The 18942-nt window shown below is 44.6% G+C and overlaps 1 protein-coding gene across 7 annotated transcripts in view; it reads right to left on the bottom strand.

The window, feature by feature from the left end:
* PTPN3 (protein tyrosine phosphatase non-receptor type 3) overlaps positions 1–18942 on the bottom strand; it is a 151704-nt gene that overhangs the window by 14679 nt on the left and 118083 nt on the right. For all 7 annotated transcript variants that reach the window (XM_070459322.1, XM_070459319.1, XM_070459321.1 and 4 more), the window contains 8 exons: positions 18684–18870; positions 18444–18518; positions 17101–17157; positions 15881–16037; positions 13250–13410; positions 2573–2663; positions 2250–2311; positions 156–302 (listed from right to left, as the gene is read on the bottom strand). In XM_070459322.1, the coding sequence (XP_070315423.1) occupies positions 156–302; positions 2250–2311; positions 2573–2663; positions 13250–13410; positions 15881–16037; positions 17101–17157; positions 18444–18518; positions 18684–18870 (937 nt within the window). The remainder of the gene's footprint in view (positions 1–155; positions 303–2249; positions 2312–2572; positions 2664–13249; positions 13411–15880; positions 16038–17100; positions 17158–18443; positions 18519–18683; positions 18871–18942) is intronic.

Below are 18942 nucleotides of genomic sequence, written 5' to 3'. Positions count from 1 at the left end.
CCCTGGAGCTGTCCATCAGGAGCTCTGTACAGATTCGCGGGGCGCAAAGGGGGCTGGACTGGCCGACACTTCAGTAAGGCCTTTTCCAGCTCTCAAGTTCATGTTCCGGCAGAGCACAGAGTGACACACTCCTGTCTGGAAATCAAGCCACTTACCCGGCCTCGCTCGGTCAGAGTCGTCAACATGACGATGAGTGATAACTTCTGATCCCAGACCACTTGCCAAAATTGTGCACAGGTATGTGGCAGGGGTCCCTGAGCGGCAATGTACTTGTTCACCAGGTGAGCAGCAGGAATTTCCATCTGGCAAGAGATAGTTCAGGCATTAGAACCTGTTACTGCAGCAAGGTGGACAGGGAACTGGAGCTCACACACTTCTAGCTGGTGACTGTCAGCACACCAGAACAGTTCTACCAAGTTTTGGCCAATAAGCATAATCAAAGAACAAGCTACTTTAGAAAATGCTTCAAAGGTGTTTGACAATAATGCTAGCTACTCAGGATAAAACTATGTGCTAGTCAATAGGTGATAATCAGAAGTGGACCTACGAGATGAAAAAGAGTTTAAATGACCTTCTCTGCTGTATCCTAAATACAATCAAAATTGGGAATCTGCATTTTCAGCAACTCATGCCAATCCTCATGCCCATAACTGTTCCTATGCAGGGTTTTCTATCAAAATATTTTCTTTGAAGCATAAACCACACAGGCTTATGCCACCAACTACTGTTATACTTCGCTTTTTGCATGGCTGCCAATGTTTGTGCCACTCAGTTGATCAATTTTTCTCCCCAGCTTCATTGAGGTATAAATGACAAATAAAAAAGGTATATATTTAAGGTATGCAACATGATGGTTTGATATACATATACACTGTGAAATGATGATCAGAGTCAAGTTCCTGAACACATCACCACCTCACATAGTTACTGTCGGAGTTGATTAACGCTAAAACGTTAAAATAAGTACAACTGTCATCAGTATCCCTCTCCTACCCTGCTCTGCTTTTACTTCTAAACTAAGTCTTTTCTTTTTTTTTTAATTTTTAATTATTTATTTGTCTGTGTCTGGTCTTAGTTGTGGTATGCAGGATCTAGAGTGTGTGGGCTTATTAGCTGGCATGTGGGATCCTGCTTTCCTGACCAGGGGTTGAACCCATGTCCCTTGTATTGGAAGCCAGACTCTCAACCACTAAACTAGCAGTGAAGTCCTTAAACTAAGTGTTTTCTGTAAAAGAACACTCAGAACTGGCTGAGCTTTGGAACAGCACAGTGATTCACTCATTCTTAGGTGGGGATAGTAAACGGAGGTGCCTAATTCATGACTTGGTTAATGGCTTTCTCAGCTCTGATCTTAGCCACTCCCCACCCCTGAGTGCATGGTCTTACCGCCCCCACCATTTCAGTGCTCTAATCACAGGACACCAGAAATGCTGAAAGTGAGGGTCAATGAATCTCACAGATGCTCTGGAATGAGCAGAATCACTGATCAGACCCATTCTTGCTGGTAGTTATTGACATCATGCTATAATCTGAGAACTTGAGAAGTCCTCTGTTTATTTAGATCAGATAAACAGTGTGCTGAGGGCCAAATGTAAATGCTGAACTGCGAGCTAACAGTGTTTTTTGATATTTTTGCATGGTTGCATTTGAAATGGTATATAAATACCTAATTAATATCCTCAATTTTGTCTCTTGGCTTGCAGAGACCAAAATATTTATGGTCTAGCCCTCTACAGAAATAGTGTGCTGAGCCCTGGTTTAGATGAAGAGGCTGAGGTTCAGAGAGGCCAAGTTGCCCAAGATGCATTTTCAGACTGAAATGAATACTTTCCCCACAACAAGTTGAAATTTTTTACCTTTTGTTTTTGGGCTATATGCCCAAAGGTGGTTTTATTTTATTTTTAGGCAGGATGTATAGTAATCAGATGGGAGGGGAAAACACAGAAAGTTACAAATGTACCAATGGCCAAACAAAACACCTAAAGGTCAGCTGTTGAGGACAGAAGACTGAATTTTGGTCTCATCTTCTGTTAGCTTTACGACTTTTCAGATGATTTAATCTCTCTGAACCTCAGTGTCATCCTCTGTATAACGAGACTATCCTGCCTTCCCTCAACGGCTGCTGTGGTGCTGAGACAAGAAAGTGAATAGGAAAGCAGTTCGCCGACTGCAAAGCACCACGCATGTCATTGTCATGCTTGTTACAACGATTTATGTGCTTTTTCTCATGATCCGGAATTCTAACTTACATTCACATAACTCGCATTAATGTAATCTTCGTTTCCCTGCAACAATACTCGGGTGGTGTCATCTGTGGAGGAGGAAGAATTCAGAGTGTTATTTTTACCACCCCAAGTAAACAAGGGTTCAGTTCCCGGCCCATCTGCAGCCCTCGCCTCATTAGCATAAACACTATTCCCCAACTGTTCCGAGTTTGAAATGGCTGCAATAAAGACGGTGGTGTTTACAGACACACTGCGAGTCTTTCCAGAATACCAGACAATCTGTTTTAAAAAGGGAAACATTATCTCAGTGTGTGTGGGGGGAGGAGGCATTCATGCCAGATACTCACAAGGCAGTACATCTTTATATCGGTTTTTGTCTAGATTTTGAGGCAGCTTTGCAAACGTGATGGCCAAACCGGGCTTCTTTCTATAGAGTTGCTATATGACAAACAGGGAAGTGAAAAAAAAAAATTGCAAAACACAGCTATGAAGAGTGTGAAAACATATTCCAACAGTAAAGTTTACCATTCACAGCAGCAAAATCTTAACATTTAATAGTGATTTTATATATTAAGAGAAAAATCTTCCCAGTAAGAAATTCTACAACCCCATGAGAAACTGATTAAATTCTTCAATATATATGGACTTTTTTTAAACATGAGACTCTTGGGGGAAAAAAGTCATAGGAAGGCGTGTGAGTCACAGATAATGGATCACAGTAAGTAAAACTTCACCTTCATGACAATTATTTGACAAGAGCTAAAAGCAAGTAGAGGAAAAAAAAGAGTTCTGACTAAAAATTAAATAGAAATCATTTACATTAGTCTAAAAACATTTACCTCCAATTTAATGGAGTGAACCACGTTCTTCACCAAGAACAAGAGCATTTTCATTCATCATTTCAGAAGTATACCTCCACAGCAAAAATATTTATTTCAATACATAGTAAACTTCAATTAAATATTCCTTTAAGGAGGTATGTCCCTATACATGCAATCACTAGCAAAAATTCAGTTAAAACCCTCACTGCATATCTAGAAGCACATATTAGACACATTTGTACTGTACCTGACGTCATGTTAACAACAGCTCTAGGAAAGGTATTAATAGTATTCTTACTTTGCAAGCAAGAGGCATAGATGAAAAGCTTGGCTCAAGATTATAAATGAGAGGCTGAACTCAGATCTGACTCTAATGCTTGAGCTCTTCTCTTTGAAAAAGAAAGAAAGATAGTGCTAAGTCGTGTCTGACTCTTGCGACCCTATGGACTGTAGCCTGCCAGGCTCCTCTGTCCATGGGATTTTCCAGGAAAGAATACTGGAGCTGGTTGCCATTTCCTTCTCCAGGGGATCTTCCTGATTCAGGGATGGAACCCGAGTCTCGTCTCCTGCATTAGCAGATGGGCTCTTTACTAGCTGGGCCACCAGAGAAGCCCGAAGACACATCTATTCCTTCCCAGTTTCCTCCTGCCCTTTTGAGTTCTCTTTTCTATACAACTGTATCTGCCATTTCAATCTAGAGTGTGAAACAATATTCACCAGTGGTTTTAGTTAACTTTGTGGGAATTCTAAAAGTTTTTTTTTTCCCAGTGTTGGAAGTGATTTTTTTGCAGAAAATTTGACAAATTCAGACTAATATAAACAAAAAAGAGTATCAGTAACTTCACAACCCTGAGATGTCCCTTTTCATCTATTTTATGATTTTTATGCACACATGCATACAAATGTATGTAATTATATGTGTAACTACACATAATACACAGATACATTACTTTTTTAAAAACAAAACATGAGACAACATATATTAGCACTTCCTATATTATGTTCTATGGAACCCAACTATTCTGGAAAAAAATATACTAGGTGGTGCTTGAAATAAGTTTCAAGGTCAAGGAAATTTAGGTAATACTATAAGTCATCTTATATTCTATGAATCTCTAACATGGCAAGTCCTGCAGTGCATAAGCTTATTTAATTCTGATTAGAGCATTTCTCAAGCTAACTTGGCCATGGAGGATCTCATGTCTCACAAGAAGTGTTCTGGGAACTATCACCATAATTTTGAAGGCTGTTTCTCGTACTTATTATATAATGTCTAGTTTCCTGTGTCATTTAAATACTTGAAATATTCTCTATATACATGATTCCAGCTGGCTCAACAATCTATAAGTTTTCAAAGTTTAACTTTTATTCCACTTCTTGATTAAACTGTTTTTAATTTTCTACTATCAAATATTCCCAGGAACAGAATTACTGAATTAAAGCATATTTTTGAGGATATATATACACACACACACACATGTATGTATATAGTGGAGGTGTCCTACAGGGGAATATGAGAATGGTTAGTTCGCCAAATTGCAGCCAGCATCAATTAAAATGTGTCTGCAGTCTGAATACAGACACAGAATAATGTCTTTCCCTGTATATTTTTGCATATTTTATATTTTTTATTTTATAAACCAGCTTTGTTGGGTCTGTTTCATTTTTTACTCCAATCAGTTCTTTCATTAAACAAACAAACTGCACAGGAGACAATTAGCAGAGAGATTTTTGGTAATGATAATTATGTCTCATACATTTACCAAATGTTCAGAATTTCCGGTATTTCCCTAAGCTCAAATATTAATCATCTTTACAATTTCAGCTCCTAACAATCAAGTAGCCACTGAGAAACTTCTTAGATGTCTACGAGCTTTAATGGACTCTCCAGGCTCCTTCTAGAAATACATTCGTGATTTATTAGAAGTTTTGGTTTGATTCCGGGAGAAGGAGAATATCTGAGTCAGTCAATTCCCCTAAATGTCATTTTGGTTCTAACTAACTTCATAGAAGTGAAATCTAATTGAGTGAATATAATCAGTAATACTAACCTGGAGGCAGGAAGTTTTTCTTTTCCAAATAACAAAAATGTAAATGTAATCAACTTAAGATGGTTTAGTGGAAAAGCATAGATCTAGCAAAGGGCTTTAACTGCAACAAGTTTATGAAGTATCTCAGCAGTAAGTAAGTGCTGATAAGATTATAGAATATTAAAGCAAAATAAAAAATAAAGTAATATAGAACTATCTGTAAAACTTTAAATGTGCACACCCTGGGCTTTACTTGACAGAAGTGCATAAAGATACATATCAAAGAAATTTATCTGCATCAGGATATTTTCTTATTAGCAGGCAACTGGAAACAGCCCGAATATTTCCTAATAGGGAGAAGTGTCAACTTAAATTATGACAGTCACACCACAAATTACGTGCATATAGAATAAGATGGACTAAAAGTACAGATTTAAAAGGATATCCACTCATCTATTTAAGTGAAAAAAGGAAGTGGCAGAATAACATAGTGATGATCCCATTTCTACACATAGCAGTATATGCACAATGTGTGTACAATGTATGTATGTGCACTTACATACATGTGTGTATAAAATATATTTGCATGAGCAATAGAACAAGTACGCAAGGATAGACATAAAATTGTTAGTTAATTATAACAGAAAGAAGCTAAAGGAGATTTCTGAATTACTTAATTATTACAATGTGAATTTTTAAAAATTCAGATGAAATAAGAGCTACAACAAAAGAAATTTACATGTAAAACTAAAAAATTTTTTACAAAAAATGAGTGAGCAAAGCTAAGTTTTTGGGGTTTTTTTTGGCCTTTAGAAGGATTGACGACGCACTCATTTTTATGCCTGCCTTGCCAAGGCTAATACTGAACGCTCTTCCCACTGGATTGCTTCAGTCCTATTCACACATTTAGTTTCTGAAGGAGTTAGGAGTTGGTTTTCCAGTTCTTTTAATTTACTGACTCTTCTCCAGACTTTGCAAGCTGTGTGGCAGGCTGGGTGTGAACACACTGCCCAGAGGAAGAGTGGTCCAGAGTGGACAGTGATGTGTTGGAAACACAGGTATGTCTTTCTGGAAGAATCAGGGATGGGAGAAAACGAGCTGAAGACTATTAGGCAGAACTTGAGACACAGCTCTTTCAAGAACTACTCATTGGGCAGACACAGTTTGTTGTGTTCATTCTTGGGCTAAAGGTATGCGAAGCAGGCAAGAACTGCCAGTCGTTAAGATCCCTTCAATTCTGCCCTAAAATGAAAGCAGTCAGGAGGCTGAGGAAGGTCATAGGCAGAGAGGGTTGTAAGACCACTTATTTTATTAAAATCTTAATTTTTATGTCCTCAAGTGCTTTGTTCTCATCATTGTCAGAGCGCAGTTCTATGTGTTAGTTGCTCAGTCATGTCTGACTCTTTGCAACCCCATGGACTGTAGCCTGCCAGGCTCCTCTGTCAATGGAATTCTCCAGGCAAGAATACTGTGGTGGGTTGCCATTCCCTTCTCCAGGGCTCTTCCTGAGCCAGGGATCAAGCCTGAGGATCCTGCATTGCAGGCGGATTCTTTACCGTCTGAGCCAGCAGGGTCTAGTTCTGAGCAGTTGTGAAACTGAGGGTGAATTATAAGATCAGCCGAGAGGGCCTGCTACAGAACAGCTGTATTTAAAGTATCGCATCACTGGCTCTGGCCTTCAAAGACAGAAAACCGAACACTGTGGGCTGGAAAAGCCCAGCGTGGTTTGCGTGGGCTGGATAAGATATCGGTTTTCCAGTTTAAACATTTCTCCTTTGAAACGATCATCTAAAAGCAGAAAGAGAGAGAGCATCAGGATATGACGCTGAGCTCCTCAGACTCCTGGTCCAACCAGAGATATGAAACCTGCTCACACCCCTCAGGTAAAGGCCCTGGACACCCACCTGGCTCCAATCAGCACATGCTGGCAAGGCTGGGCACCATGGAAGCAAGTGCCCCATCAACCGTACCACCAGACCAAGAGGGAATTCCCGCCGGAATTCCTGAAGGCTGACAACCCGAGGAGGAGGAAGAAAAAAGGAAAAGGCCAAGGAGAGAAGGGAGTTAAAGGGACAACGGGCAAGGAGAGCAAACGGTGGGAAGAGACTCCCTTTCACGCCCTTGGCAATGACCCAGGGTCCAATGCAGGGCAATGACTTTCCAGACAGTCACATACTGCGCTTTCTGTACCAAGCGCTAACTGTGGTCTCCATGCCCTAGGCCAGCGTGCGCAATAAAAATGTGTAGCGTGGCAGAATGACGGGGTCTGCTGCTCTGAACAAAATGATGAGAGGTGGCTTAGCGGCAGGTAACTAGGCTAAGGGTGGCCGCTTTTCATGAAGGCCTTGAGAGGTGATTCTCCACTTTGCAGACATAAGAACACTTCTCCGCTCATCAACAGCTCACCCACACTGGAGACTTTCATCGTTCCTGTACCTGACCCGGTCAGAGGGCCAGGATACCGCCTTGGGGGGACTCAAGAGTCTCTCCCTACCTTCCTGTAAAGGTTTGGCGAAATGAACTGATGCTGTTGCTGGCCATCTGGGCACTTTCAAGAGTGCTACTGCAGATCCCAGTCCCGAATGCAGGTCCCGGTGCTGGCAGACTCAAGCATTCCTACAAGACTCTTACTCTTTCCAGGGAAATCCTTGGCAATGAGCTGGGGCAGCAACTCCTTGAACTGGGTCCCTGGCACTTGAAAGGTAAAGGCTACACGTGTGTTCATTCCAAAGCCCACAGTCTGTTCCTTGTATTCCATAGATGTTATACTTGATAATGTTCGCCTTTCTTAAAATATAAATCTGGAAAATCAAAAAAAGCTTTTTGGTGTGAGTTTCAATCTTGAAGGTATACCTACAGGTGTTAAGTCTTCAGCTGTTTTTGTCCTTCCAAATCAACTTTACAATGATCAGAGCAACCAGCAAGTAGTAAGTCACCTGTTTTGACAGTAATGGGTATTTCTTCTAATGGATGGTGTAGGAGCAGGTTCAGGAAAAACAGTGGTCAGAAGAGATAAAAAGATGGCATCTGGTTTTGGTAAAGAGGGAAGATGCTGATGTGGGAGAGGCAGGGGTCTCCAAGTCTGGCATGACCTTTGATGGAGCTCTGTAGACACTCCTCCAACTCATCAGTCCTGGGAGGTGGGAGGACAGATGTTTCTCATTTTCTATTAATTGCATCCCACAAATCTCCAAAGAGGGTGCAAGGCCACTTCGTGAGGATGGGCACGAGGGGCCTTCGTGTGCTGGGAAGTTGGTTCTCAAAGGGCAGTTCGCATCATCACTTAGCTCTCATCCAGGGTTGACTATACTGAATGCATTCCCTCTCCCTTGCCTACACAGAAAGCTCAACTCGGGGGAAAAAGCATGAAATGAGCCACAGGTTACTCAGGAAGGAATGACCCTGGGGCTCAGTCAATGAGTTCCTCAGAGGAGGAAAGCGTCCTAGAGGTGGTAGTAGATTTGGGACTTGTGAACCCCAAGTCTGGGCTCCTTTACGTGAGAGACAGAGGAATGCTGTACCTCGGCCGAACACAGAATTGAGGCAGTTTGAGGCTGGTGATCAATGCTGGCAAATGGGTCACAAGGAATGGCTCACACTGCGTGGCTCCTGCAGACAAGCGCTCCCAATGGAGGCTGGGTGGAGAACTGGGTCACACCTGCTGAGTTCTGACAATGGGCTTTCAACACAGATGCTAACCCCAGCTCTATCTCTGAGCAGCAGGGTGGCACTGGAGAGTCCTGCAGCCAGAGCCCTGTTCTCTCCACTTACAAAAGCACTGATCCCAATAATTCTGCCCATATCTGTCTCTCAGAACTGCTGAGAGAGTCAACTGGGACAACATATGTGAGACACACTTGGTGGATTCCAAAGTGCTATAGAAACGCTAATTATTAAGTGTGATTTTACTACAGCTGGAACCAAACGCTTTCTGGAACACATTTGTAATTGTTTACTGAAAGCCATGGGAGGGACAGGGGAATTCCATTAATGAAAAATGCTTCAAAGCAAGCTGTCTTGAAAACCAGCCTGTTATCATTGCAAAAGGGATTCCATCCACAGCCGAGATCCCCCGGGGCAGGTCTTTTATGCCAGGGAGAGGGTGGCAAGGGCACCTGTTAGGAACCAGGCACTGCTTCTTGTTTTCAGACACAGTCTCCAACAGTCAAGCTGCCACCTTCTGGCGGCACCGGAAGAGGAGCAGGTGGGGAAACAGAATAGCCAAGGGTCTGGAGTTAGACAGCACTGGTTCCCACTTCTTGTATGGATGGGGCGGGTTCTTTAGACTTTATTTACACATGATAATAGCTGTTACTTTTTATTGCACCCTGGCCATGTGGCAGATAACACATTAAGAATTTATCTCCTCTTAACCCTTAGAACTAGCCCATGAGTTTCAGGTGAACACTGAAGGGACTCAGGCACACATATACATGCTTCCATTCTCCCCCAAACTCCCCTCCCATCCAGGCTGCCACATAACATTGAGCAGAATTCTATGTGCTATTCAGTAGGTCCCTGCTGGTTATCCGTTTTAGACATGGCAGTGTGTACCTGTCCATTCCAAATGGGTGAGTCCCTTCACTGTTGACCTGAAACCATCACAACATTGTCAACTGGCTATTCCTCAACACAAAATAAGTTATTTTTTTTTTTTTTAAAAACAACTAGCCATGAAATACCCAATTTACAGATGGGGAAGTAGAGGCCACAGGGGTTAAGGGATGTGCCTGAGGTCACACAGGAAGCAAGTGGTAGAGTCAGGATTTAAAGTCTCCTCAACTCCATGTGGCTAGATAGCATTTCAGATCTTTCTTAGCTCTGATGTCATGCTATTCTAACAACTCTCATGTGGAAACAGCAATTATATAAGGGGATTCCCAGGTGGCTCAGTGGTAATGTGAATCTGCCTGCCCATGCAGAAACACTGGTTTGATCCCTGGGTCAGGAAGACTCTCGAGAAGAGGGAATGGCAATCCACTCTAGTATTCCTGCCTGGGAAATCCCACGGACAGAGAAGCACGGCAGGGCTACAGTCCATGGGGTTGCAGAGTCAGACAGGACTGAGCAACTGAGCACACACACATATAACTACATAAAGGTTCTACAGCTGTTAAGAAAACAAGTTCTATGAGTTTAACCCGCCTGGGCTCCAATCAGGCTGTGCCATTTACTGGGAGAGAACCTCTCCAAGACTCTGATCCTTCATGCATACAAACCGTATAAATTATTCAATTTATACAAATTGTACAAATTATACCACTTATACAACAGTGATAATGACAGCACCTACAGTGGGCTACTGGGAGATGATGCCTATAAAGCCCTGGGCATGTGGTGAAGGCACATCCAAGGTCTCCTTTTGCTTCCTCTGGTATTCCCCTCCTTCAGCAGTTGTGTAAGACCTCTTCCCCCACCTACAGCAGTGGTTGTTAAATTGCGTTTCACAGTCTAGGATTCCTTAGTGGGCAATGTGGAGAGACTGAAAGGCAGGGCTCCGTGGATCCCACTGGCTCCGTCAAAGAACAGCTTTGCTGTTATTTGTTCCACATTTTGGAGTGCTGAAAAAGTTAATTTATTTAAAAAGAGGGTTTTCCTACTTAATTTCTAGGAAATGTCTTGATTAAATGAATGAAATGTGTGATACAAGAATTCTAAAAATTCTATGTTCTCCATTTCTTATCTCTTCTGTAGTCCGATTATAGGCTCTAAAGGCAGGGCTCAGGATGGGCAGCGGTGGGGCCGTGGTTCTCGCACGATCTTAACTTCCACCCTTAGGATCAGCTTCTGCATCAAAGCCTCCCGGGGATCTTGCTAAGAACCAGGACCCAGGCGCCCTCCCAGTGCGGCTGATGGAGTAGCTGTGGGCTGCGGCTATTTAACAATCTCCTCCGGCGAGACCCACACAGGTGGCCAGGGTGTCACCCTGTGGGAAATACTGCTGAAAACCACAAGGAGACAGGTGGGGGCTTCCTGCTAAAGCATGTATCATCTTCCTAGTGAATTTCAATGAACATTATTGCTCAAGGAAAACCTCTTAGGGGAGTCTCACGTGGAAAACACGAGAGCGGAGGGGATTTTCCGGAGCACGGTTGAATATCCGGCGCCATCTTTTTCCTCACCGAGGGCCCACAGCGCCTCCTTGTGGACAGTCTGATCAAAGAGGCCTGGTCCCGCCTGCGCGAAGAGCTTCCGTCACCTGGAGACATCGCCCAGGGCTCCTGGAGTGTTGCTCACCGCAGGGAGGATTGTTTGCCTACCTGACCCCATGAGCTGAGTCTGCGACCATCCTGGGATACCCTCCCCTCCACACTTAATCCCATCCACCCTCTATTAATACTACAGCTTATCCTAGGGGGCCTCCTGGAAACCTCTCACCTCCAGTTCCTACAGAAGATACGTTCTATGGAATGAAACCTTGGTCTTTAGCTGCTTCTGGGACTCATGATACATCCCCACCAATATGCCAAAATTAAGACTGTAAGCTTCTTGGGGCCAGGAATCCCCCTTCTCCTTCCCTGACTGTGTTCCTGATCTAGCATTTGGCACATGATAAATACCTAATACACACTCGCTGGATAAATGAACGGACGACTCCAAAGTGCCATTCCCCTTTGACGTTTCCTTCCAATTCCCTGCCAACAGAATAAAACTGGTATGTTCTGGCTTTTAAGTGCTCCTTGTTTTAAGTGTTTTAATACATGTTTAAAGCTGAGTCGCTTTGCTATGCACATGAATCTATTACAACTATTAATAGGCTAAATTTCAATATAAAATAAAAAGTTAAAAAAAAAATCAAGACACATCACCCTCCTGCCCAAAAACCTGACTTTTAGTGTTTAAAATGTCTGTCTCAATTTTGAGGTTTCTGCAATGCAAAGAGTCTACAATTTTTTTCTTTTAAAAGTCTTAAGCCTACCTAGCCTCCTGCAGGCCACTGGAAAAAAGATTTTATCTTTGTATTAATAGATATTTAGTATATGTTCATCAATTCTATCTAGTAATCATACTCTTCCTGCCCTTTTATCCTGATTTCAACTTATTTTTTTGTCTGTGTTATCTGTCAAGGCTGTTAAGTTCAAAATTCCCTATTGATTTTTTGGGTGGGGTCAATTCACCTTTCACTTGTGGGTTTTACTTTCTACTGTTGTTCAATACACATTGCTCTAATAATGTATTTTATTTACATTCTATTCCTTACCCCATTATAAAATAAACCTCTCTCTCACTCAAGACTCTCTGCTTTGCATCTTTCTTGTTTGATATTCACATTACTTAGGCTTTCCTAAATCAATATGCAATCATAAACATTTGACAAATTCCCTAGTTTTGCTTCTGTGACTCTTCCCTTTATATGGCTTTCTAATAAACAATGCAGTGCAGACTTCGGCTTTTGAATCTGACCTGAGACTCTGCTAATTCATGAATCCAGACTGTGTATGTTGTCATTAATCATGATCAACTGTCTTTCATCGGCCTATTTTATGCTTTCTCTGATCTCTTCTGTTATCTTTCACTGCATGAACTACTCTGTCTTCTACCACTTTTAAAAAATGTGGAAGATAAATACATTCTATTTATATTCTGTTAGTGGTCAGTAAAACTGACTTGAAAACCCAGTCTCCTTGAGTCCTACTTTATTTTGCAGAGTCTCTGCGTGTGCCTTTGGTCAACAACCTCAATCCCACGAGCAGAGGTCTCTCCCGGGGAGAGAAGACGGGGTCTGACTTTGATCTTGCCTCGTGTTCCCATGGTTGGGTGGGCTTGAGAAGCCCAGCCCCTGCGCCCTCACGGGATGGTACCAAGTGCTCCAAATTACAGCGTGCCTGGTGGGGTCAGGGCCCGGCTCCTCCGCCAGCCCTCTGCGCTCACCCACGCGGCCTCTCCACCACCTTCGACTGCGAGTGTTCTGAGCTTTTGTGTTGGCAGCTAAACATGCTCAGAGTCCCACCTCCTCGGTTTCTGACACATTTCTCCATGACTACTGATCGTTACTAGCACAGGAAGGGGAGGCAGAGTTCAGGGATGGGCCATGGCCCCCAGCCGCCCCGCCCTGGCTTTCTCCCGGAGGCCCTGAGCCCCTCGGGTCCCTCGATGAGTCCGGCCGCCTGGAGACGACTTGGGGGGCCCTGCAGTCGTCCGGCAGCCCACTGAGGCCCTGGGGGTCTCTTACCTCAAACTGGATCAGCACCGTCCCGCTTTCAAGGCCCTTCTTTAGCTGCTCCATGGACCCCTCCAGCGTGTCGCCCCCCTCCGGACACACGGGGAAGATGGCCTCTGGGAAAAGCTGGTTCAGTTCATCTTCAGATTTGATATCAGCAAACGAATGGACGGCTGCAGTGGACGAGAAAGGGGGCGTCGGGGTTGCCCAGCCATGCGCAGGGGATCGGTTTCCTCCCCCCAAATTACACTTGTGACACCTGAATGCAGACGGTTTAAAACATCTTATTAAATGATTAAGCACATGGTAATCATTTTCACCAAAGATACTACTTCCCGTTGAATGATTCAATATGTGCTAATTATACAAAATGACACACTAATCTTTCTGGTTAGCCTTAAATGATGGTGTTTAGGACTCAAGAGGCTTCTGTCAGAGGTAAGAGGAAGGGAACACACATCATTGAAGAGAACACATCTTCTCCCTTTGCCTTCTCTGACCTGGTTCTTCTTTCCTTCTCAGGTGCCCTGCATTAGTTCCCTTCAAACAGGCACTTTCCCAGGAAGCTGGTATGGGGTCTGATGCTGTCCACACCCCCGCCCCACAAAGCTTGGTCAGTTCACCTCTAACTCAAGGCTCTTGTTAGCTGGGAGGCTCTGGGGTAGACATCTCTGAGCTTCTTCTTCAGAATTCTTCCTTCATGTCAGACTCGATACGGGTAAAAACCAACAGAACACCTCCTCCTCCCCACCACGCACACTATTTCCCCAGCCTCACGTGCCTCTTTCTGTCCGCCACCACCTCAGACTTTGGGATCATCTCTAAACGCTCCCTTTTGACCCAGAAAGAGAAGTCACTCCCTTACCCCAGAGCCTTCAGTGACTCTCTACTGCCTTCAAGGTGAGAGGAAATGAGAAGGAACAACTTTTATATTTTCCCGCACAGTTGAACTGAATCCTCACGGTGCTAACCAGTATTCCCACCTTATTTACTTATTTATTCCCATTTTACAGGCTCACAGGCCAAAGAGTTGTCCAAGGTGACCCAGCCTGTCAGGGTGGGACCCGGGAATTTAGTCTACATGTCTGACCCTAATGGGCACATTTGTTTCACTGATCAACAGAAGCTCTGATTTTTTACTGATTTTTCATGGGTTCTGTCGCATGTGCTACTCTCTCTGTTACTATTATTTTTCTTTCAATCAATTCTTTTCTTTAAATATTTTAAAAATGAACTTATCATGACAGTTATAGAAAACTAGTGGCACTGATCTTACAACTCCACTAGTCTACAAACATCTCTGTTCCTCACCTCAAACAGGTGCCAGCCCCTTGCCATGGGTCGGTGGAGGATGCCCACCGGGACCTGGCCAGAGCGCTCTGATGCCACTTCCCCTCCCCCTCCCCCAAGACCCTGCCCTTTATCGGCCAGCAGGTCACCTGGCACATCACGTGACCGACAGGCTTGCTTCCGGCTGCTGGCCTCCTTCCTCCTCTACCATCACATGGCCTTATCAGACTCACAGCAACTTACTTAACCTCTCTGTGACTGTTAGCTTCATTCGGGGATAAGAATACCAACCTTATGAGATCATTATGAGAATGGAAGAGGATAATTATGTAAAGCAATTAACACCACGCAGGCACTTCACTGGAGCTGCACAGAGGTCGGCCACTGTCACCAGTGAACCTACTATGTGTCCAGGGTGGAGCTGGGTTTGGTGAGATGGGTGGTGGGAGGAGCTGGGTTAGGGGGCTGGAGAGATTCGGGAGGACCTCTCACAGAGAAGGTGGGATGAGTGCTGGCACTGGGAGTTTTAGTGGGAACAGAGGGGTATGTGGGGGGTGTGGGCTGTGCCGATGACTGTGAGTCCAGATGGAGATGCAGGGCCAGGGCCCGAGTCACGTGCTTCATTTACCTTCAGTGTCTGAAAGCTGGGAAGGAGGCTTCCAGGACTGGGCTTCCTGCTTTATAACAATAACAACACTAATAGTAGCCGTGTTCAATAGAGGATGCCCTTCCGACGCCCACCAAGAACCGGGCAGCGTCTTTGACACTTTCCAGTATGAGCCTCATCTTATCTTCACAGGGACCCCGGGAGGTAGCGACTATGTCATCCTCATTTTACATTAGAGGAAACTGAAACTTAGACTGGGTAAGAAATCTGCTCAAGGTCCCGGAACCCAGGAGGAGGCAGACTTAGAAGAGCCTTGAGGCAGCCAGGCTCTGGCCCCATTCTGCTAAAGCCTCTCTCCAAGGAAACCAAATGCACATGAATGAAATATAACCTGATCCTTTGAGAAAGGGTTGAAAATGCAAATGCAGGCAGAGGCAGGCAGCTAAGAGGGCTGCAAGAAGGGGGCTGAGATGGACTTGCAAGGAACAGGGGAGAGGAATGTCGTGTCTTGTATTAAAGGTGGGGGGGGGGTGCTGCCTACCTGCAGAGGACTGGCCATGAGGGGCGGGGCCCTGTGGGGCCAAATCTCCACATTTTTCAAGTGAGAAGTCAGCCATCAGGTTGCTCCCCATCAGGGGAAAGTTCTTGATTTTCCGATGTTGGCTATGAGGACAACATCTCGAAACCAAGGAACGGGCCCGAGAAGGCCCTCTTCTCTAAGGCTCTTCTCCCTCGGGGGCTGTTACCTTTCCTCCTGATCACCAGGGCCAGCTCCCGCGTGTGCGACTCCCGGCTGGCTTTGATGAACATCACCACTTGGTCATGGGTGTGTTCTGAGATGTCCCGGCCGTTGATTAGCACGATTTGATCCCCTTCGTTCAGCTTAGGAATGCAGGTGTCTGCCTGCACGCAGGGCAAGAGCGAGTTTCTTTCGTTACCATAACATAACCCTCAAGGGGAGAACCTGATGCTTTCTGAGCCTGGACACTGGAGACCGTGACCAAGTTCTGCCTTTCTCCCCCCGGCATTACTGCCTTTATTTTTATTTCAGCCACTGCTATGTTGACATGGTAGCTAGTGGTGGGATTTAAAGAAGTGTTGCTCAAAAACCTATATTACGAATGAAACATTTCAGAATAAAGTGAAAAAAGGTGCTGAGGCCATATCTCTATGGCAGCCAAGCTTCACTTATTACTGTAATGTCAGAATGATTCTATTGCCTCTACCTTCTGTTTCTCCAGGTGCGTTGTTAGAAAATGATTTGTCAGCTAAAAGCAAGTATTTAGCTATCTTGTGATGGAGAAAGCCTTTGCAAGCATAACCCCCAAGGCACAAACTGTTATGGACAAGAAGTCGTGCAACTGAGCGAAAGATTTCTTAACTCATAGAGGCCATAAGCAGTAAGAAAAAGTAAAAGACAAGCTTAAAGACTACTTAAGAGTAAAACCCCCAAACAGGTCCCTTTCTCAGGAGATACAGGGACTCTGGTGCTCAATGCTTAAAAACAAAGCAAATCATCCCCTAGATGCCTAGAGGCCCAGGCAGATGGCTGAGGATGGGGTGAGGGTGGGGGTGGAGGAAGAGCCATAAGGCCCACGAGCCCACTTAGAGCTTGTGGAACAGCAAACACTATGCCCCAGTTGCCTTCTTTCGAGCAGGACTTCTACACTTTAATGTGCCTCCCAATCACCTGGGGATCTGGTTAAAAATGCAGATCCTGGTCCAGATGGTCTGGGGTGGGGTACAAGAATCTGCATTTCTAGTAAGCTTCCCAAGGGATGCTGGTGCTGCAGCCTCGGGGACCACACTGAGCAGCAAGGTTCTGGAAAGTTCTTTCTTCCTATCTCTATGCATGCACTGACACACACCCTATGCTGCCAGTAAAAAAGAAACAGGACACAGAAATAGAAATCTGTTACATTTACGGGAAAACAGACTTGGGAAATTACAGAATATGTTTACTTACAGGTGACTCTGGGTTTATCCTTGACACCACGAGAGGCATCTTTTGATCCACTCCTCCCTGTAAACATGTAGATTAAAAACCACTTCAGTTGTTCACAGCACCAAAAACATGCAGATATCTCTGACACAAAAGAGGGTTCAACTTTCACTTAAATATATTCTACTCCCAAGGGTTGTTACCTTTTAGAATGATAAGGTTCCAGAGGCTATGGGTCTAGTGGGTCAACCAGAAGGCCACTCAGAAGCCTCCCACTACCATCCCCACCATCCATGGACTAAAGATACACTTGGCAAAAGCAAGCTCCTTTCAAAAAATGCAAACATTCTCAGGAAAAAGACTCTAAAAGCCCAGCCCATAAGTGCTGCTGGGAGAGGAGTTTACGGTCGAGGAGTGGCGCTGTGGAAAGGTCCCAGACTGTGAGGACTTTTGACCTCTGAGAACTGGCTGTCAGCAGGGCTGCTGGGGTAAGAGAAAGGGGTGTATGATGACAGTTGTGGGGTGGGCAGCGAAGATCACCCGACTTCACTCTGCTCTAAGGCTGGTAAACCTTTTCTGTGAAGGGCCAGATACTACTTATTGTGGCTTTGTGGGACAGAGGGCACTCTAGCAACTCTGCCATCGAAATGCCAAAGAAGACATAAATCATTTGTAAATGAATGGGGTGTCTGTGTTCCAATAAAACTTTATTTGTAAGAACAGATGGGATTGGGCCCGTAGGTCATAGTTTGCAGAGCCAGCCTAGAGGGAAACAGAGGTTACGGTCCTGCACCTGAACCCCTGTCCTCTCGTTCTCTTAGCAGTGCTAAGGGGTTACCACCTCTCTGAAACTTGTGTTCAGTCAATCATGTCCCAACTCTTTGCGACCCCATGGACTGTTGCTCGCCAGGCTCCTCTATCCATTGGATTCTCCAGGCAAGAATACTGGAGTGGGTTGCCATGTCCTCCTCCAGGGGATCTCCCTGATCCAGGAATCGAACCTGCATCTCTTGCGTCTCCTGCACTGGCAGGCAGATTCTTTACCACTGAGCTACCTGGGAAGGCCCTTAGAGTGCATCTATAAAATGTTTAAAAATACCAACTTCACCACTTAATAAAAGGACTCAATACGGGGAAATGAACAATCCCCTTTATATCCTCAATAAGGGGATATAAACAAGTACCTAGAGTAGGCACTCGGTATGAGGCAAATACTATGGCCCCAGTGAAAAGCTCCCAATTCTGAAGGCCAAGCCAATTTTCCTACACAGCCTTAGGTCTGTGGCACATTTGTAATGGAAGTTTAAAAATCATCTAAAGAGTGCTTCAGAGCATCACATGTCCTTATAAATTACACACAACATTACCTTTAGATTAAATCCAAATTTCCCATCTTCATCTGGTGTGATGCGGATCAAGACTAAGTAGCCGTCACCATCGTTCTGGAAAATGTCAGAAAATCGCCAATTACGTAACTTCTTTCTCCAGTGATTGGTGATAACCTATTTCCTTTGAGTCCTAAACCACTTAACTGCCCGAGAGGCGGCCCCACACGGGTAGCCCGGCTGGCTTGGCCCCGCTTCAGCCACAGCACCTGAGCGCCCCACCTTGTCACAGTAGTACTGGCTGGAGTCCTCAGTGGAGCCCCCTGTGGTCACCCTGTGGAAGTCCTCTAGGAACTGCTGATCGACGCCATCTGGGGAGCAGGAGCCTGGAGCATTTGAAGATGGAGACACAGAACTGGATGACTTCTGGGTCAGGCAGCTTTGTGCTGGGCTGTTCTCGGATATACTCCTTCATCGTGGGGGAGGAGGAGATATTTTAATAACTGGATTAATATTTTATCAGAGCACACAATACTGACTG

This window comes from Odocoileus virginianus, chromosome 31, assembly GCF_023699985.2.
Source record: "Odocoileus virginianus isolate 20LAN1187 ecotype Illinois chromosome 31, Ovbor_1.2, whole genome shotgun sequence".
Taxonomy (NCBI): domain Eukaryota; kingdom Metazoa; phylum Chordata; class Mammalia; order Artiodactyla; family Cervidae; genus Odocoileus; species Odocoileus virginianus.
Note: the sequence above shows the minus strand (reverse complement) of the source record. Positions and strands in the feature narration are given on the sequence as shown.